This window comes from Bolinopsis microptera, chromosome 9 (assembly GCF_026151205.1).
Source record: "Bolinopsis microptera isolate Bmic1 chromosome 9, MBARI_Bmic_1.0, whole genome shotgun sequence".
NCBI classification, from domain to species: Eukaryota; Metazoa; Ctenophora; class Tentaculata; order Lobata; family Bolinopsidae; genus Bolinopsis; species Bolinopsis microptera.
The window spans coordinates 7,475,660-7,497,821 of NC_087080.1; the positions used below are offsets into that span (position 1 = coordinate 7,475,660).

The 22,162-nt window shown below is 38.5% G+C and overlaps 1 protein-coding gene across 5 annotated transcripts in view; it reads left to right on the forward strand.

Annotated features, from left to right (window-relative positions):
- LOC134821209 (copine-7-like) overlaps window positions 1-20,171 on the forward strand; it is a 44,769-nt gene extending 24,598 nt beyond the window's left edge. For 2 of the 5 annotated variants that reach the window (XM_063831899.1, XM_063831902.1), the window contains exons 9-15: window positions 12,547-12,680; window positions 13,072-13,178; window positions 13,637-13,773; window positions 14,008-14,177; window positions 14,674-14,725; window positions 17,776-17,799; window positions 19,743-20,171. In XM_063831899.1, coding sequence (XP_063687969.1) covers window positions 12,547-12,680; window positions 13,072-13,178; window positions 13,637-13,773; window positions 14,008-14,177; window positions 14,674-14,725; window positions 17,776-17,799; window positions 19,743-19,982 — 864 coding nt within the window. In that variant the 3' untranslated portion in view covers window positions 19,983-20,171. Of the gene's footprint in view, window positions 1-12,546; window positions 12,681-13,071; window positions 13,179-13,636; window positions 13,774-14,007; window positions 14,178-14,673; window positions 14,726-17,775; window positions 17,800-18,822; window positions 18,929-19,742 lie in introns of those variants that run through there. The other 3 variants (XM_063831901.1, XM_063831903.1, XM_063831900.1) reach the window with 2 other exon arrangements.
- Window positions 20,172-22,162: the final 1,991 nt, after the last annotated feature.

The following is a 22,162-nucleotide window of genomic DNA, read 5'->3' on the forward strand; positions in this document are numbered from 1 at the left end:
CTCAGAACGGTTTAAACTCGAATTGGAACATTTTGGAACATAGGTAACATCGGTTCTAGACATGCAGTGATTCCCAAACTTGGTTTGAGTGGTCCTAGGACCAACATAAACACTTTCCGACCAATTTTAAACCGTTCTGAGCATTTTTAGGACAATATTCATTTTTGTTCATTTTCGTACATTCCATGAACCTGGGTAATGTTATTTGAGTTTTGATGGCTCTTAGGCCTAGTTTTTATCTATATCCATCTTAGAAAACCGAATTGAGGCTTCCCAGCACTTAAATACAGCCAATACTTCGATGTGCCCATGTTCCAAAAATCTGGATTCTCAGGAGGATTATTGTGCCAAAATTGGAACATTTTGGAACATTGGTAACATCGGTTCTAGACATGCAGTGATTCCCAAACTTGGTTTGAGTGGTCCTAGGACTAATATAAAGTATAAACACTTTCCGACCAATTTTAAACCATCCTGAGCATTTTTAGGACAATATTCATTTTTGTTCATTTTCGTTCATTCCATGAACCTGGGTAATGTTATTTGAGTTTTGATGGCTCTTAGGCCTATTTTTTACCTATATCCATCTTAGAAAACCGAATTGAGGCTTCCCAGCACTTAAATACAGCCAATACTTCGATGTGCCCATGTTCCAAAAATCTGGATTCTCAGGAGGATTATTGTGACAAAATTGGAACATTTTGGAACATTGGTAACATCAGTTCTAGACATGCAGTGATTCCCAAACTTGGTTTGAGTGGTCCTAGGACTAATATAAACACTTTCCGACCAATTTTAAACCATTCTGAGCATTTTGAGAAGAATGTTCATTTTCGTTCATTTCTGGTCATTCCATGGGTAATTTTATACGACTTTGATGGCTCCTAGGCCTAGCTTACGGCTATATCCATCTTAGAAAACCGAACTGAGGCTTCCCAGCACTCAAATACGGCAAATACTGCGATGTGCCCATGTTCCAAATTTATGGATTCATCTACTGTAAACGTGCCCTCATAGATTTTTGAGGGCAAGTTTTTGGGCGCGCTGCGTGACTTTGTCTGAGCAACAGCAAGACGTATAGTTACAATCTCGCAACTATGAACAGACAAGGAAAATATTGTATTAATATCTGTCAAAGGAATTTAATGTATTTTAACAACTTGTTCTAATAATGCTAATAACTAATCGATGAACCTCATAAATGGTCGGCCCGGTGTGAGTGTATAGTATGGGTTGTGCTCCGAAATGGGGCGCTGTTATACTTATTGGTTAATACAGCGGCCAATCAGGATCGAGCTGGTTTGTGGCTGCAGTCCAAATTTAGGATCATATCTGATTAGGTACCTAATTAGTGATTATGCACTTTAAAGTAAGATTAACTCGGTATTCACAATCCACATGATTAAATCGCTACATTTTGCAAATCAGCTGATATTTGTAACTTTAAAAAATAGTTGTAACTTATATATTAATACAGGTCCCCGGTTTAACAAGCATTCAGGATAGAAGAACCAGCAGCGGTTAATGACACTAAAACAGAGGTGGAGAACAGTAAGAACAGCAGAAAGAGTGGAGTGAGATAAATATCTTTTCTTTTTCTGCACTGGTTTCTGATACTCAACAGTTATTCAAGCCTGGGTTATGTTTTAAAATTAGATATAGCCAGGCCCATGTCAGTTTTGTTTATGTTCTATTTATCATGAAAAATGATTGTGCTCGGAGTGATCTGGGCAAAAAATTAATGCGAACTTCACGGGGAATCGAACGTGCGACCACTCCGCAAGGTGATCGACGCTCTAGCCGTCACGCCACTCGGGATATACACTGATTAAAATTGTGATGTCTATATAGTGCTTATTTGGCAGAAATTAGTACAGTATACAATCCTCAATTTTGAGTTTGTTATGATTGTAATTGGGAAGTGGGAACATTAAACAACTCTTCTGCATTTAATTGGAACTGTCTGTACAGTGTACACGATAAAATACATTGGGTAATTACGAAGATTGTGTACAGTGCATTCGGGGGCTTTGCTTTTGACTGATTTATTTTCCGGACAGTTCTTGGAAGTTCAATTAAAACCAGTGCAGTAGAAGAGTAAACTTGCATGAGAGTTAAAATGGTACTATTATAATTTGTGTTGTCAGGTAAGATTTCAGTTTTCACTTTGATACATTGGTATGTGATTTATATGCTGATTACAGATTACTGATAAAGATTGTTGCATGTACAATTCAGAAAAATGTGTACATCAAATGAGAGTCTACCTGTCTTTTCATTTCACCTCTTAACTGACAAGTGACATGTCAGAAACATGAGTCGTCTTATAATGATACAAACACTATATAGTATATAATAATATGATTTTCTCGTTAAGTAGTCAGCTTGACCTTGGTTGGTTGCAGACAATTGTTAATGTGGATTGTGAATACCGAGTTAATCTTACTTTAAAGTGCATAATCACTAATTAGGTACCTAATCAGATATGATCCTAAATTTGGACTGCAGCCACAAACCAGCTCGATCCTGATTGGCCGCTGTATTAACCAATAACAGCGCCCCATTTCAGAGCACAATCCATACTATACACTCACACCGGGCCGACCATTTATGAGGTTCATCGATTAGTTATTAGCATTATTAGAACAAGTTGTTAAAATACATTAAATTCCTTTGACAGATATTAATACAATATTTTCCTTGTCTGTTCATAGTTGCGAGATTGTAACTATACGTTTTGCTGTTGCTCAGACAAAGTCACGCAGCGCGCTCAAAAACTTGCCCTCAAAAATCTATGAGGGCACGTTTATGGTGGTTTTTGAAAGTCGCGAGTAAATTTTACTTTTGAAAACTTTTTGTGAGGTGTTTGAAGCCATCTTAATGTCTAAAGAGATGAAACCTTGACTAGCACCTACCTGAAAGGATTTTATCGATCGGGTTTATCTCAGATTTTCGATATCTCACTTCCTTTTTCCGCAGGTGACCGAAACGTACACGTCATTCTTTCGTAAAGGCGAGTACACTCTCTACTGAAACAAGTGCTGTGCGACACATGATTATCCTAGGATGATGAGAGTTAGTTTATGGGAAAGCCCTAACGATGCTTAAAACGATAGGAACTGAAAAGTTTATGAATTATTGAAAACTTGTCCCCGGCACTTCGTTGAAGTCGCGAGATTCGATATCCATAAAGTAATGTCGCAAATTACTAGCAAAAACGTGCCCTCACGCGCGGGGGGTGTATTAGGAAAGAAACGATAAAATGGATTTGAGTAGTAAAATATAGCCTTCGGTAGAGAGAATTCAGAATACTCTGATCTGACGAGGAATTGAAATGGGTCATTTCTCATGGCCGTCATCTACTCTAACCACATTTCTCATGGCCGTCATCTACTCGAACCCTACTCCAACCAAGAATATCCCTTTTATCTTAAGATTTCCACTTTATTATTTGTGGAAGTGTTTCCGTGTTCAAATCTCCCGTTACACGCCTTTTAGTCAGATTTCACTTGTTTTTTCTTTACAATGGGCGACCATTGCTAGTGGCAGTAGTATTTTCGTACTTTGTTCAGTCAACTGATTTGGATATTGACAGTTATTCTGTGTTTTAAATCGTTGTCACGTGCCAGAAAACAAATGGTTCACCACCAGTATATTTGAAAGACTATTCTGATCACGTGACATTCCATTTTCCACGTATCATAATATGACCTATATCTGATTATTTTGCTAGACAGACATTTTGAACCCTAGATGAACTTTTTGTTGAGTAGTACTAGTTCTACAATTCTCAGACTTCTCTGGTCCCCTGGTACCAGCTGGCAACTATTGTCTAATTGTTTCAGCTACCAGAAGCAATATTTCTACCACGTTATTATAACTTGACTTTCTAAAGAATAAGGAGCAGTCCTTGTGACGTAACTGAAAGAAGGATATAAAATAACAGTTACTACAAAAGTTTACCAGATTTTACAGAAGGGGTTACTATGCAGTGCACTAGATAATCCGCTACTCTATTGATATTCAGTAAACGCATTATCGTCATTAGTACTTACTACTTTCTTTATGAATTTGCTGTGTTGGACTTGTATTAATGGATCTTTTCCTCAAGTATCCCCTCGGTAGCTCACCCAGTCCAAGCCATCTAGAAACGGTCTGCTGTTTCAAATGAATAGATAACGTTTAATATCTGTCATAATATTATGATCATTATCGATGTTTCAAACAAAAAACATTTTTACAAAAATATTCTTCAAAAATATAAAAAAGATCCCGGATTAGTCCCGGCCAAATTTCCAAATTTTGGTCGGGACCGGGATTCCAAAAATAGGCTGATTTTTACCAGGACTAGGACTAAGCCGAGATACTGGTCAGGCCTTGAGTATCTATATAATAATAAGTAGTTGTTAGGTTACTAGTTAATTACTAAAACCCAAGATCTCAGTACCGTGGTAGCTACTTCCTTATATAATAATACGTGATACCTGCCGGTTCCTTAAAACTCAGCATATTAATTCAGTGCATTAGCCCGAACACCCGTAATACCCACATCTGTTCACCTTATTCTACAAGATTGTAACCAGTACAGCACCAGGTGCAGTAGCTCTATAACGCACTTCAGAATTGCTACTGATTTTCAACCGACAGGTCCGACATATCGTATTAAAATATATCGCACAATTTTCAGTGTCTCAATCTCTCTTTATTGTCTGGTACTAACCAAGGAGATGGAGGTTTCAGGGAAGGAATGGTGTCAGGTTCCCAATAATTGCATCTTATTCGAGGATAGTGGCACCTTTCAGGCATCCGCGAGCACTGAAACGTGGAACCGATGAAAACAGTATCCCCCTTGCTTTTTATTAGCTGATACATGTTTTAGTCTTACCTTGCTTACACTGCTGTATTGTCGCGTCTTTAAGGTTGGTTAAATGAGAATGCTCTCCTACCAGTCTATATAAATTGATTTTCAGCTCAGTTTTCTGCTCCTCGTCATAAAACATAATACAAAGCCCCATGTTTAGCCTCATCAACATATGTTTTCACTAATTTTTCTGATCCGAAATGTATCGAGGATAACAATCGAAAAGGTCTAAATCTCGAAACTTGATACTCAATTTCTACGTAGTGCTAATCATGTGGCCCAATGAAACCACGTTACTGTATTGTCACGTGATACCAGCCTGACAAGATCCTTCTTGGTAATCAAGCAATACCCGCCCATCTGGGTCCCGGACTACCTTTATATTGTGATCATTGTGTCGCAGTTGGCAGTATTGTTCAGATTCTGTCAAGTGGATCAGAGTCTGATCGAGACCTAAAAGTCGAGCTACAAATATCTGGCTCTCGTGGTATAATCATATGCTACCTCTCATTGCATGAATAGTCGTCCCGATTCTTGTTCTTGTTTTTTGAAGGGTTATCGTATATTTGAGATTTCGGCTCTTTCTTGTACAGAATCGCATGTCTTGATCTTTGAAACTAATTGCTGTTTGAAGATAAACGTTTTGACGACCTTTGTCATCATCCGACCGTAAAATCAGAGAAAATACCGACCAGGGATATGTTAAATAAGATATTGAGTTCCTCACTATACTCACCTGGCAGCTTCTCTACTACTCTGTACTGCCATCGGGCATCGTCAGTTACTGGCCTGCGTTTGCCGCTTTCAAATTTCTCCTTCACGAGCAATCCCACCCCCTTAATTACTCATCCAGACATTATACATCATCAATATAAATACTTGATATTTATATAAATTTATATATAAATGCCGTTAAAAAGTTTCTTTCAAGTTCTACAACGGCTGTTTCAATCCGTTGGTTGCCAGGTGGTTTTAGGAATCGAATTAGGTCTTTTTAACTTTTCTCTGATATATGTTTTATTGAAAGCTTAAAATTCCGTTTGATGGCCACATCATTGTTTGAATTAATGAATGGTCAAAGTAATATTTTGTGAGTAATTTATTCTTTGAATTGTCGATAAATTTTATCTTTTAATGTCTTCTTTAAGATTAATCCATAAATTCGATTAAATCATTGATTGATTGGGGACTGCTCCGTAGAATCAAACATTATTTATTCGACATGATATTGCATAATTGTATTGGCTATTAAAAATCCACACAGTATTAAAGATAATATAATTATAATAGCAATTTATTATGACGTATAATGGTAAGTTAGCGATATTCTCTGTATAATAAAAACTATATATATATATAATATGTCTAAATCTTAATAACTAACAAATATTTTAATATTTACCACTTACTTAAAATATAATATTAAGTTCCATGTCTTACAAACACACCAGTTCCTCAGACCATGTTTGACGTTAACACCTCTACAATGGACGAAATAACAGATGTCACAGAAGCATTTGCTAACTCGACAGGAGAATACTACTTCTGGATCTGGTCAGACTCAATGAGGATCATTCTGATAGTCTACCTCATAGTGCTCCTAATTGTGGGCCTCATAGGGAACCTAATGGCACTGATGGGATCCATCTTCCACCACGCTATCAAAACTGATAAGATCTCGGTGGTGATGTTGAGAGATCTAGCTATCACTGACATCCTCATCACCATCTTCCTCTACATCCCTCTTCTCTCTACCCTCCTCGCTAAAAGATGGGTCCTTGGTAAAACCTTCTGCGGGCTCTCCCACTACGCTTACGAGGTCCTCCTCCTCAACAAGATTGTTGTGATTGCCCTTATCTCCATCTACAGACTCTGGCTGATCAGAAAACCTCCATCTGTTAAAAGGATGCTGTCTCAGAACAAGTGCATTGTGCTGTGCCTGGTGATTCCTGTCATCTGTTTTGTCCCTCAGGTACTTCTGGAGAAGTTCCTTAATGAAGCCAGCACTTTCTTCGACCCGATCAAGCTGACTTGCTACGGAAAGAATTACTATGGCGAGAAAGCAATCTGGTCCTTGTTAATCCTTTTCCCTGTCCTAATCGTGCCCATATTCATCATTATCGTGACTAACATTAAACTCATCGTCGTCCTTGTCACCCAGGCTCGAAAGACTAAACGTGGGTTCCAGAAGCGACGGCTGTTCATTGCAATTAAGTTAATAAGACTTGTAATTGTTATAACGTACATGCCTGCCATCCTGTTCATGATAATGCAATGGGTCTACAGATCTGACGAAGACCAGGAGACCCACAAGAAGACCCTTCATACTCTGAACTTTATGAACATTGTAGCCCCGCTCAACTGCGCTGCTAGCCCCATTCTCTACGTCCTTGCTAACAATGAGTTTAGAACGTATCTTGTCACGTGTGGCGGGCTCCTGCAGAAGGATCAGTGGAAGATTAACTTCCATTTCTCCAGTACACAGAGGCAGACCGGGCCGAGTGAGTTGGAGATGGAGGCTGTGGAATGCAATGATGATAATAGGGACAGTGAAAAATAGTAAAGATGATAAGAACAGTAAAAAGTAGTAAAGATACCAGACTAAGGACAGTGAGAGACAGCAGTAACTGCACGAAATGCTGGCTAAGGTGCTAGATGAAGTGAATAGACATGTGGGCAGGTTTTTGGTTTGTAAACAACCAACAGTTCACATGAACCTGCACCCCGAGAAATTGTCACATAATTTGAGATTATTTTGAGCATTATGAATATTATGTTTTAGACAGTCAGGAAGAGCAAATCCATGGAAGGATTTTAAACTTTCCAGATACGGTACATTTGTGATACATTATGGTTATTCAGACCATTGATCCTGTATGAAATTACACTGCTTAATGTTCTACTTCAGTATGTTACACTAGCAAATGATCCTGGGGGGGGGGGGGGGGGGGTACTTATTGTATTTGTACCTTAGATTGCAACCCATTTGACATTATTAGCTACAATTTACAATTATTTCTATTTTTAAATTATTATATATTATTACACCAGATTATTCATTTTTCCATTTTGTTGCATTTTGCTTCGTTATTGAATAGACATTTTAGATACTCCAAAATTCTAGATTAGTTAGTTTCACCTAATTTCAATGATTTAAAGTAGATTATTATTAACCTATTACAAGCGACCTGTTTAACCAATCCTAGAGGTTTGCTCGCTAATATTAAATTTAAGCTTATAAATACACTTATACACTTACGAGTTATCATGTATGCTTATAATATGACAAATGTCATATTATAAGCATACATGATAACTCATTACATTGTCATTGACAATGTAATGCAGTGATGTGTACATTATTAATAATAATATTAGAAACTTTGCTAGCAATAGTAAATGGCAAATTACTATTAGATTATAACAATTATTAATGAAAGGATATCATAGTTTTGATAATCAGTCGATTTTTTGTGATAATTCTAAGTTTTTGTGATTATTGTATTTTCTGAAGTTTGGGAAATTTAGAAAATGGCGTTTTTCTATCTTTACAAAACTTTTTAATTTAGTTTCATCGACCACAGCTGCCCTGCTGTCACGCCGTCATGCCAGACTGCTTACTAAGTCCAGAGTACTAAAAGCGGAATAATTTAATGAATACAGGATTTAGTTCACGTATATTTAGTTGTTTTACTATTGCCAGTAGATCTGATTATATCGGAGTACTTCTTAATTTTAAAAGGTATCTATTAGATAGCATAGCCTTCTTGTGACTGTGTAAGCTGCATATTACTATATTATATGGCTTATATTCTATTCTCATGTAACTGACTGAGGTTACATGAGAATAACCTCAGTCAGTTACATGACAACCTACCCTTTTATCAAACCCGTGTTTTGCTTTTTAACATTATGCTCCGATGAGGAGAGAACGTTTTTTGAAGAGAGCTGCGCGGACATGGGCACCGTATTGTGTAACTCTCATTTTTCCTGAATCCTTATTCAATACTCATATTTCAAATAGGTTCCCCCAGCAAGTCTTCTTGTGGATCATGCTATTGTGTTCTCAAGTAACTAAGACTTGTACAAGTGTTCTTTACGCTTTATGCAGGTAGTCAATAACGACGCCACAGTGATCCGCTTAAACCTCCATTATTCATAACTTTCTTACCCTACGAACAATAGCTCTTACAAATCCTGAAGTATAATTCATAACCTTGAATCGCAAAGGGGTTCTCTAGAATTGTCTACGAGTCTCCTGGGCAGTGGGCACTAGGGTGAAAAGTCTGAACTTTTGACCACCTTTTGCTTAGTTCAATAATGATTCAGAGCCCTGAAAATAAATATCTAAGGATTTAGTAGCAGTACTATCATGGGCAGGTAGATCCTACGATAAAATTATAAAGGAATTTGAAATAAATATTACATCCTATTAATTAATTTAATATTCTTGTGCGTCGAAGGATGTAAATTGTGAATGGATCCCAAATCTTAATTCCCTATCAACCTTCTTCTTCTTTAATTACATTATACCTACTACAGTAACATTCGCCTTGGGATTTGTAAAAGCAAATTTTTTCAAATCTTTGAGCATAGCTCACACAGTCACAAGAAGACCCCACACAGTCACAAGATTCCAAGAAGACCCAATACCGTCACAAGAAGACACCACACAGCCACAAGAAGACCCCACACAGCCACAAGAAGACCTCACACAGTCACAAGAAGACCCCACACAGTCACAAGAAGACCCCACACAGTCAAAAGAAGACCCCACACCGTCACAAGAAGACCCAACACAGTCAAAAGAAGACGCCGCACAGTCACAAGAAGACCCCACACCGTCAAAAAAAGAACTCACACCGTCACAAGAAGACCCCACACAGTCAAAAGAAGACCCCACACAGCCACAAGAAGACCCCACACAGCCACATGAAGACCCCACACAGTCGCAAGAAGACCCCACACAGCCACAAGAAGACCCCACACAGTCACAAGAAGACCCCATACAGCCACAAGAAGACCCCACACAGCCACAAGAAGACCCCACACAGCCACAAGAAGACCCCACACAGCCACAAGAAGACCCCACACAGTCGCAAGAAGACCCCACACAGCCACAAGAAGACCCCACACAGCCACAAGAAGACCCCACACAGTCACAAGAAGACCCCACACAGCCACAAGAAGACCCCACACAGTCACAAGAATACCCCACACAGTCACAAGAAGACCCCACACAGTCACAAGAAGACCCCACACAGCCACAAGAAGACCCCACACAGCCACAAGAAGACCCCACACAGTCACAAAAAGACCCCACACAGCCACAAGATCAAGAAGACCCCACACAGTCACAAGAAGACCCCACACAGCCACAAGAAGACCCCACACAGTCACAAGAATACCCCACACAGTCACAAGAAGACCCCACACAGTCACAAGAAGACCCCACACAGCCACAAGAAGACCCCACACAGCCACAAGAAGACCTCACACAGCCACAAGAAGACCTCACACAGCCACAAGAAAACCCCACACAGCCACAAGAAGACCCCACACAGCCACAAGAAGACCCCACACAGCCACAAGAAGACCCCACACAGTCGCAAGAAGACCCCACACAGCCACAAGAAGACCCCACACAGCCACAAGAAGACCCCACACAGCCACAAGAAGACCCCACACAGTCACAAGAAGACCCCGTGAGCCACAAGAATACCCCACACAGTCACAAGAAGACCCCACACAGTCACAAGAAGACCCAACACAGTCACAAGAAGACCCCACACAGCCACAAGAAGACCCCACACAGTCACAAGAAGACCCCACACAGCCACAAGAAGACCCCACACAGTCACAAGAATACCCCACACAGTCACAAGAAGACCCCACACAGTCACAAGAAGACCCCACACAGCCACAAGAAGACCCCACACAGCCACAAGAAGACCTCACACAGCCACAAGAAGACCTCACACAGCCACAAGAAAACCCCACACAGTCACAAGAAGACCCCACGCAGCCACAAGAAGACCCCACACAGCCACAAGAAGACCCCACACAGCCACAAGAAGACCCCACACAGTCACAAGAAGACCCCACACAGCCACAAGAAGACCCCACACAGTCACAAGAAGACCCCACACAGCCACAAGAAGACCCCACACAGTCACAAGAATACCCCACACAGTCACAAGAAGACCCCACACAGCCACAAGAAGACCCCACACAGCCACAAGAAGACCTCACACAGCCACAAGAAGACCTCACACAGCCACAAGAAAACCCCACACAGTCACAAGGAGACCCCACGCAGCCACAAGAAGACCCCACACAGCCACAAGAAGACCACACACAGCCACAAGAAGACCCCATACAGTCACAAGAAGACCCCACACAGCCACAAGAAGACCCCATTAGTTGGGCGCAGTTCATCATAGCTCTCTCCCAAGTCCCAACCCCTGAATGTATGGTCGATTATTCATAACCACGTACGAGTACTCAGTACATGAACATTGAACAGCCCTCATTATAAAGTTGTGAGTGTGATAGTTATTGAAGTTTGCCCCTGTGTGTATTCAGACATGTGGCCAACAATTAGACCTCTAATCTGGTGATCCCCTACCACCGTGCAGTTGTTACATTATAAACTCTCTCCAGTAATAAAACTCTCATTTTGCAGAACAATATAAAATACATAAGCTGCACTCTCATCTCAAGATTGGAAACTGCTTTCTTGCCCACTGAGGAGCTAGAAATTATACAACTTATAGACAAAGGGGGCTTTGTAACATGCAATTATAGGTGGTTTTATGGCAGCAAGAGTTTTTATCATTAGTGAGACCCACTGAATATTGATTATTAGCTTAGGTAGAGTTACCTTTTTGTCGCTACCTACTGTTCCCGAACGACTAGAATATTCTATTATCTGACAAATGATCAATATGTCTTTACAGTATATCTATAAATTAAACAGAATGCTCTGATCATTCGACGAAAAGACGTAAAGTAAGATAAAGTTGTACCCACAGCTCCATGATATCTACGCACATTCCCACTACACAAAGATTACACGATCACTGAATCACACACATTCAAACAATAGAACGTGTCCTCAGCTAAGTTTATAATAGAGATGCAGTACCTACAGCAGCTGTACAACAATCTCAAACAGTCTCAACTACGTTTTCTAGGTACTCAGTGCAGTGTACGGTTTCCAGTTTTCCACTATTGTTTTCCACACAATTGTGTCCTTCAATTAATATCTTTTTACCTAATAGTATACAGCAGGCACTGTATCCAGGAAGGTGATATACAGTAGGCTAGACAATAAACGCTACACCTCATACACATGAAAAGTTGGCCCCATAGACTTCTTTCGTCAGTCTTATTTCTAAATTATAGTTAAAATATTCAAAATTTTAGCCCTTTATTCGGCCTAAACTGAGTTACGAACACAATACTGAATACAATGACAATGTGTTAAACACACCTGCACTGTTAAAATGAACATTACGCTAAATAATGTACATTACACCAAACATGGACATTACACTAAAACATAATGAATATTACACTAAAATATAATGAACATTACACTAAAATATAATGAATATTACACTATTATATAATGAACATTACTCTAAAATATAATGAACATTACACTAACTAACTGTTTTCAGGCAGCGTTTGACTTCACAGCAAGTAATGGGCACCCCAACACGCCCGCTTCCCTGCACCATCTCAACGCTCAGGGAGTTAATCAGTACACCATGGCATGGACTGCTATCGGCCAGGTCCTCCAGGACTACGACTGGTATGTTTTCAGTTACTTTTCAGTAATTTTTCAGTTACTTTTCAGTTACTTTTCAGTTACCTTTTAGTTACTTTTCAGTTACTTTTCAGTTACTTTTCAGTTACCTTTAAGTTACTTTTCAGTTACTTTTCAGAGTCACAGTTATTAAGATCTGTTTCAGTTTTACTGGGCACTGAAATGTTTGAAGTGGTTAATAATTTTACGATTTCATGGCAGTTTTTTGTATAACAGCTTTCATTGGTCCGTGAAACAGTACTATATTTCATCTGTAACTTCGTTGAAACGTAGTAGCTCCAGCTATCCAAGTTGGTCTGCTATTATCAGGTTAATAGAAGGTTTATTTGCCGAACAATTAAATACTCATTAAATTTAACACGTGATATGTTTTCAGGGACAAGCAATTCCCAGCGTACGGGTTTGGAGGTGCCCTGCCTCCCAACAACCAAGTCAGTTTCGAGTTTGCTCTCAACGCTAACTCGCAGGATCCTAACTGTGCTGGTATGTTAATTATTTCTAGTTTGTTTGCAAGGTGTAACTTAATATTATATTTCAATGTACTGAGTACACGATATGCCTCCTCTCAATGTTTACTGTGTGTAGTACTTATTCTCTTTTTTAATTAGAAACACCCCTGTCCCCTATTGATCAGGTTCAGTAGTTTAATGAGATTATTAATTTAAAAATAAGAGTACTCAGCGACCCTAGAATGATAATGTAAGCTTAGTATTAGAGTTACTAAAATACCTAACTTACCTGTAACCCTAAAGTCGTGCGACAGAAGCAGAATAGTACATGCTACATTAGTAGTTCAATAGCTAGTAGGCACGAGAAATGTTGGTTTATTTAATTAAGTAACAATGGTGTACCGCTAAACCCCACCCTAAAACCCCCCCCCCCCCCCCCCCCCCCCAAACCTCTCCCTCGTCTTGCAAACTAACAACCCCTCCACTCTCCAGGTATACAAGGCGTGATCCAGGCGTACACGACAGCACTGCAGAATGTAGCACTATCTGGACCCACCAACTGCGCTCCTATCATTAGGACTGCGACGCGTTACGCTAACGCCTGCGCTACCACCCCTCACGGTGGACAGGTAGTGATTTATTTAATTAATAAGTTAATAACTTTAGTTACTGTAGTGATTTGATAATTTCTGATGGACTATTTTCAATGTTTTTGAAGGTATCTTCCCCATTGAGGTATCTTTACATTTGCATATCTGCCCCTTCAACTCTTCAACTACTGCACCTAGTTCTTGCGTTTGTAACTAATTATCTTCCTAATTATCTTAATTACTTTAATTATATAATAACCCTTCTTCTCCCAGGGCTACCTGATCCTGCTTATCCTAACTGACGGCCAATTCACTGACTTACAAGCGTGTGTACAAGCAATACAACAAGCTCAGACTTCCCCTATTAGCATAATCATAGTGGGGGTTGGAAACGCTGACTTTAGTAACATGGAGTATCTTGATGGGGATAGGACTAACACTGCGTGAGTTCATGTTTAGTTAGCTTGCTGACTTGGTTTAGTTAGTTAGCTTGTGATTCAGTTTACTTGTTGATTTTAAGTCGATTACTCCTACTTCGCATTTTCATGTGTTTTGTTACTTTTAAGTACATACTCGCTAGATAACATACTGACGCACTGACTGACTGACTGGTTACGGTTAACCGTTAATCAATAAAAAATACATTAATTCCATTTCGCTTCACTGACTGACTGATAACTTTACTGACAGTTCCAGCAAGACAAAGGACAAAAACAAAGACAAAAGAGCAGACAAAGAGCAGTAATATTCCTTCTTTTTCCGTGAATCATTAGCCCTCACCCCTGGCCCTGTGGGCTGTCGACTTTAAGATTTCTTCAAATATCATTCGCCCGCCATTTTCTTTCTTCACTGTTCTGCATTCCGAGAGAATGACAGAATGTGGTGAGTGGTCTAACATCCCCGTTTCATAGTGTTTAGCCTTATATTCATCTTTTGCAGGACAAGGACGAGAGATATAGTTCAGTTTGTGCCGTTCAACAAATACTGCCATGTAAGTAATCCCCGGGGGGTTTTTTACTCTAAGTTTTATTTTATATTTTATAAGAGTACAGGGTGTACTAATGTATTCACCTCCTTTGTTATAGTAAAGTTTGCAACATACAATTACAAAGTAGCACCTGTACATTTCAACATTGCGTTTATTCTGGCCCACCCGTTACATTACAAAATCAACTTTACCGTCCGCATCCTTACCTAAAATGTTCTATACACTTACACAGTAGCAAACCAGCTGCCCCCCCCCCCCCCCCCCCCCGGCCCCCAGGATATTAATACACCCTGTATTTCACAGTGTTTTCACAGTGTTATCTCACTGTATCTTACAACTCTGCTAACCTTATACCTACTCAAATAAACTCAGACCAACAGTTACCTGGGCAACTTAATTTAGCTGAACTCTGAGTAACAGTGGTATTGTTACGATATGTTTTAGGAGTGATTTCACCTCCAACCTACTGTAGTGAGCAGGTGGTGATCTAAGCGTGGAACTAATGTTACCCACGTCATGTGACGTCATATTTACGTCACGTGACGTGAATATGACGTCATGGGTGGACTTGATCTGATGATTTGAGCTGAAGTGCACAGGTCAAGATTAGTTTGAAATGGTCGCCTATGGCGTTTTTGATGGTCGTTTTTACACACTCGGCCTCGCCAGCCTTCGGCTGGCTCGGCCTCGTTAGAGTGAAGTCATTCTCAATCTCGGCCTCGCCAGCCTTCGGCTGGCTCAGCCTCGTGAGAGTGATATCAGTCTCGGTGTGTCTATCATAAACAATTAAACTTCAAGTTAATTGAGTAGTCGTGAAATGAGACGACATGTCTTCAGTTTCACGACTAATGGTACATTATTACATTCAGAAACTTATTACTAGGCAGTGAGTGCGTTTGATAAACTGGCACAGTAAGTGATATATGTCATATGATACCGATGGTTAAGTGTCAGTATTATTAGTTTCTCCAGAGGGATCCGGGAGGGAGGTGAGTCTAGCCACGTGCAGGGGAGCAAGCTTCGTATCCTAGAATCATCTAGAGTATAACAGTGCTTAGTGTATCCATTGAAATAATTACCAGATGAGTATGAAATTGTAAATTTTGAAATTAGATAAAAAATTTCTGATAATTCTTTGATTTATTTGAAACGCAAGGATATATTTTTCAAGCAGTTTATATAGTCCACCACCGTTTTTTAACATGCGCCCCTTAACTCGTTACATCGATTGAGGGCCACGTTTTGGTACATTAGTATACTGCTTGATACGTCACTCTAGAAGTGACTTCGGCATTATGCTGATATTTTGTGAGCGACTCGTGAATCTGAAGCTTGCTTTAGACATGTCGCTTGTAAGCAAACGATATTAATTGTTGATGCTACAACGTCCAGGCGAAATGTAACAACTGTGAAACCAAATGGTGAGTTGCAATACATTGCGGGAGCAAGCAAATTGAAAATGCACTTATAAAGTACTGTCGGTGTTTACACTAGCACTGTGGTCTTAGATGATTCTAGGATGCAAAGCTTACTTCACCTAGAACATATGAGTTCCCTGTATGTGGCTGGACTCACCTCCCTCCCACTTGCACTGTTCAAGATGATTTCATGAGCACATCCTGGGAATTAAAAGGTAATTATGGTAAAGGATAATGACAGCTGTAGCTACAATATTAAATTGATTTGTGAAAATCGGTCGATGTGAAGCTTCCTTAAGCCAAACCCTAATAATACTGTACCACTCGAACTTCGAGAATTTTCTAAATGAATCTAGACTAAAGGAACCAACTTGAATCCATACAATTTTGAATGCTAAAGTTTAAAATACCGCTTTATATTATCACCATTCACCAGACACTATAGCTGGAGAGGGATTGTTTGTCCCAGTTTTGGTCGTCACCATGACAACTGAACTTGTTTTTACAGAATTGCGGATTTATATAGTAAATTTGGTCAAATCGGGCGACCAATTTTAACTAGCTAGATTTGGCGCCAAATTTAAAATATGGTCGTTCAGTCGCCATACGACCATAAAAAACTAGCGCGGCAGAAAAACTATTTATTTGCTAATTGGAAATTATTTGCGTGTGAACGACCAATTATTGGTCGTATGGAACTAATAAAAACAAAAGTTTGATACATCAAACTGGGCAATCTTGTGTGATTGGTCGGCTTGGAGATGGCTAGATAGTTAAGGATCTTGACCTGGGCTGAAGTGAGAGTGGAATTAGTGAGAAATGTGATATCAGTTAACAGAATGTGCAATTTCATTCAGGTGTTATAATTATATCATTACAGTCATGTGTAGACCTGGTCATTTGTCTAATATAGGTAAGGCAACACTAACTTATATCGCTGGTGCAGTAATTGTGATATTAACTAGTTTTATAGGCTCACTTACCAACTTACCAACTATTGTCAGTATATCTTATTATTTGTAGATGTAAAATTAGTTTAAAAGTGGTATAAGAATTCAGAAAAAGAATGTTTGGAATGTGATCCAGATGTGTAATTTGATCGTAGTGTAAGAAGGTAATACTACTGTATTATATACACTGTATATAATTTAATAGTCCCCTGCAGCCTGGGTAGCTCTGAAACTGCAAGTATACACTATACAGTATACACCTTTATACACTATACACCAGTATACACTATAGCACTGTATATTGTCTACCTAAAGCTTCGTGTTCTTTGGAATGTTTACCGTGAAGTTAAAAGTGGGCCAATCTAATCAGGGTATAGTGTAGAGGTGTAGACACTAGACTGTAGAGGTAGCATATAATTAAGGTGCGGTACATACACTGTAGAGGTAGCATATAATACAGGTGCGGTACAGTATACACCTAATACCTGATATAGGTGCGGTACACCCACTGCTTCAGTGTACAGTGTCAAGATAATATATAGCATTGAGAATGGGAGATACGAGTGGGAGATATACGTGAATGTGAATTGTGCAGAATGTGACAATGTGTTATATAATAATATATACTTTTTGTAGTGCCCATATAAGGCACTACAAATAAACTTCATTTCATTTGATCTTTCAGGGAGGTGCAGCTCAATCTACACCCGTAAGTTAAAACAAGTATCTTTGTCATCTACAGATCTACATCAGATCTACACTCTGCAGTCTACATGTCATGGGTCTTACCGCTCTCATTCATTATTTAATCGTCCAAATAATCTCAACTAAAATGTAGTAATTATCGTCTTAATGATAATTTTCTTCATGATAATACCTCCTACGATTAATAGATCATGATATGACTCTGCTATATAATCCATTAATTTCCTTTTTGTAAGAATAAATATTAAATACCCAGTTTTCAGAGAGTGGTTGGTTTACCCATGACATGCTAAGCTAAAATCATCAAATCCTCTCACCCAAAACACATGTCACACTGTTAATTGTCGTAGTGTGCTGACACAACAATGCAGACAAATTCTCTTTAATTTATATTAATAATTGATATATAATAGATGGATAATTGTTAGATAATTAGTCTGCAGTCTGTACTGATTATTCAGGTAAATTGACGGGGGTTTACTGTCCTATTTGTGTCAGCTATCTATGAAGGCATGATTTACTTCGTTTAGAAAATAATGTAACCAAAATAAGTTGTGTGCTTAAAGTTATTATATTATGACGTTACAGAAAAAAATTATCTTGGAGTTGAAAATGAAACAAATTTTGCAGACTTCCATTCGTCAAATTCTGATTTTTGTGGACCATTTTGATTGGAATTAATACAAATTTAATGTCTGGATCTTCAGTGCGTTTTAGAGCGCCATATCCCTGACCACCAGTATATTGCATTAATTAATAAACTTAACGCTGATTTTAATATTTGAGCTGTACATCAGTATACCACGTTAGAGATATACTCAAATTTACATGATCCCTTTTCTGTAATCAGCCTCATTGACTGTTGTGAAAACACAAATTTGGTTAAAAACACATGATCTAATAAACAGTAACAGGTAATATTTTTTAATGATATTTAAAGTTAACTGTAGCATGTAACGCCCCACCCCACCCCACTCACTCACGCTCGCTAAAACCCTTGCTGCTTGCTAACTAATACCCACTTCAGTCGCCGTCGCTGCTTGCGCGCGAGCTTCTAGCTGAGCTACCGGGCCAAGTTGAGAAGTACTACACTTCTAGGAAGATAGCTCCCCTGGGCAAGAAGATGCATTAACGTGGGTTTACCTGTGTTATGTGTTATGTGTTATGTGATATGTGTTATGTGTAATGTGATATGTGTTATGTGTTATGTGATATGTGTTATGTGTTATGTGTTATGTGTAATGTGATATGTGTTATGTTAATGTGTAATGTGATATGTGTTATGTGTTATGTGTTAATGTTATGTGGAATGTGGAATGTGGAATGTATTATGTGTACAGTAAAACCCCGATTTACCGCAGAGTTTGGGGAAAGGAAACATCCGCGGTATATCGGGGTTTGCGGTATATCGGGGTTTTACTGTAATGTGTAATGCATAATGTTTAATGTGTAATGTGTAATGTGTAATGGATTGTTCACATATTATGGGAGTAGCCTAAGGAGGAGAACTAGTACTTATTCCAGTGTTATTTTCTACACAATAGGTATGTTATATGTGTAAAAGGGATTACTGAGGAGAATGTGGGAACTTAAATGATAATGTGAACTATCTCTTTGTAATGTGTGCGTTAGTTAATGCTTCATGTCACATGTGTATTCTGGTATGTATAGTATTTAAATGTATTGAGGACTATAACTGTCAAAGTGATAATTAATTCTCCGTGTTGTATAATGTATATAATGCATTTTATATATTATGAACATTGCTTAAACTCCTTCTTATATTCGCTCTTTATTGTTGTCTTAGTCACTCGTCTCGCGTTCTTTCGGTGTAATTTCATGAATTGTGTTACAACTTTAAAAGTTGTCAAATATTTGCTAGCTATACTGCTATTTATAGTGCATCTCGGTTTAACCTGAATATTATAACATCTCCATTAATTTCAGAAAAAACTACAAAAAGGTATGGAGGAAATGTCTGAAGCAATGTTGGCAAACATCCCATGCCAAGTCATCAACTATTTCATCTGTAAGGAGATGAAAAATGTTATCTTCGAACCGTCGACCAATAGTCAGACAAACTGTAAAAAGGACTTGGGAGTAAAGCGTGAGGTCAGACGGGTTTCTGTGCAACAGAAGGTTAATCAGATGGAGGCATCCATGATGGCATTTTCTGAGGACTTCTGATAGATAACCAGTTGGGACTTCAACAGTTCATCATTTGCTGTAGGGATCGTTCACATATCACTTTAGGTGAATATTATACCCTCTGTTACGTGAACGATCACTTAAATGACATTTCCTTCGGACCGTTGATTGATTTAGAATATAAAATGTCAGGATATATGTCATAGATATGTGTATTAGTGGAGAAACTGGTTAATTCTTAATGTTATGTTAAGTTTTCAATTTATAAAGATTAATAATCAAATGTCTACCGTTATTTTTGATTCATTGAATTATATCAGTTTTAAGAATATTAAATGCAAGTTTTGACTGCTACTGTGTTTAGACCAGTTATAGTAATGTCATTTTATCCCATTTCACAAAATGTGTAGAGACAATCATTTTACAGTATTAATTTCCGTTTAATAAGTGGTTTGATTAATTGATCAATTTTTTCTTTAATTAGTAGCTTCTATATCATTGTATATGCGATACAAAATTTAATTTCCCTTTCTCTAATATATGGATTATGTGATGATGACGCGAATAGAACTATTTTTTCTTATAAATCTTACTATTAGAACAATATACTGCTATCATTTATTGTTGGAATAACCATGGTGGACCTGCGAAAAACTGTGTTTTTAGATTTTGTTTTAAGTTAGTTTAGTTTGTTAATTGCTACAAACTAAATTATTTCAATTAGAAACTATTTTTTTCATATCTCAAATGGGTGATGGTTTGTCTTCCACTAGAGTTTAGACTTAATACGACCGGCACTCTTTCACTCTTGCAAGATTTAGGGCGAATTCCAAAGTTGCGGGACAAATTTTCGGCCACAGTTATAATTGTTGAAAGTTGCCACAGGAGCACGCGATAATGTAAATACTGATTGCAGAGCGCTACCTTACCCGCGCGCTGACCGGACCACAGGTCCGTATAATATAGCCGATTTTGCAGATTTAAGTTATGCAAAAACCAGCGGACCTAGCGGCAATATCGGATGGCTAGTGGAAACTAACGGATGTCTTACGGGAGCTAGCGGATGCCTAGCGGACATCTAACGCGCGCAATTTTGCCGCGCAGCATTTTTACCTAGCGGAAGACAGCGGATAGCTAGCGGGATTTAGCGGGATCTAGCGGTGTATCATTTTAGTTAATAATCGGTCTGCAATCCATTTAGCTCAGCTGCAACCATTAGACCTCAAATTTATTCATTTTATGCATAGAATGATTAAGCCGTACATGATGTACATTTATACAAAAATATGTTACATAATGTTGTTATGTCGATTAATCAAGTTATCACATAAACCGTGTCATGCGGAGAAGCTGAACTAGACTGGTTTTAATTGTCACCACCAGTTTTGCAGTATTGTACAGGTTACGAAACGACCTCAATGCATGTTATAATTCCATGATGTTGTATATTAATATATGGTATTATAATGTAGCGTATTGGTACGTCATCAATTGTATTATTATTACAGCTTAACTGATACATGATATGTGCGTACGTGCGCGTTTCTGTTATACTGCAAACTGAACTTTATTTTTTTGTGATATTGTAGGTTTATCGCGGCAGACAACTATTCAATGAGTGAAGTTTTAATTCTTTGCCTATCTGCGTCAGTGGTCTTCAAGGTCCTGGAAGATGTATGGTGAGTGATACACTGCAAATTAAACCCAACAATATTTTTTAAACTTGTAGGAGCTAGAGAGAGAAATAAATTTAAAAGAGATGAAGATATTACTATAATTATTCATTTGTTAGATAATGTTTTAGGAAAAATTGATTGTGGTGGATAAAAAGTATATTTTTCATGTTTATTAAAGGAGTAATTACAAAATCTAACAAATGGCCCAACACTTGGGACGTTGGGTGTTTGTTTAACCTGGGATATAATCAATAATGTGAATAAAATTATAAAGTTATGTAAAGTTTAAAATTCAGTATTCATTATTGCATTAAATTAAAATGAATCAAAAATAAGTAAGTTGTCAGTTGTACGAATCACACAGCGTACTTGTCAGTTGTACGAACCACTCAGCGTACTTGTTAGATGTACGAACCACTCGGCGTACTTGTCAGTTGTACGAACCACACAGCGTACTTGTCAGTTGTATAATCCACACAGCTGTCCGATAGCTTATAACTAAACTTTACTTGAGCTTGGGTTAGTACTGGTGGTGGTTTTTTA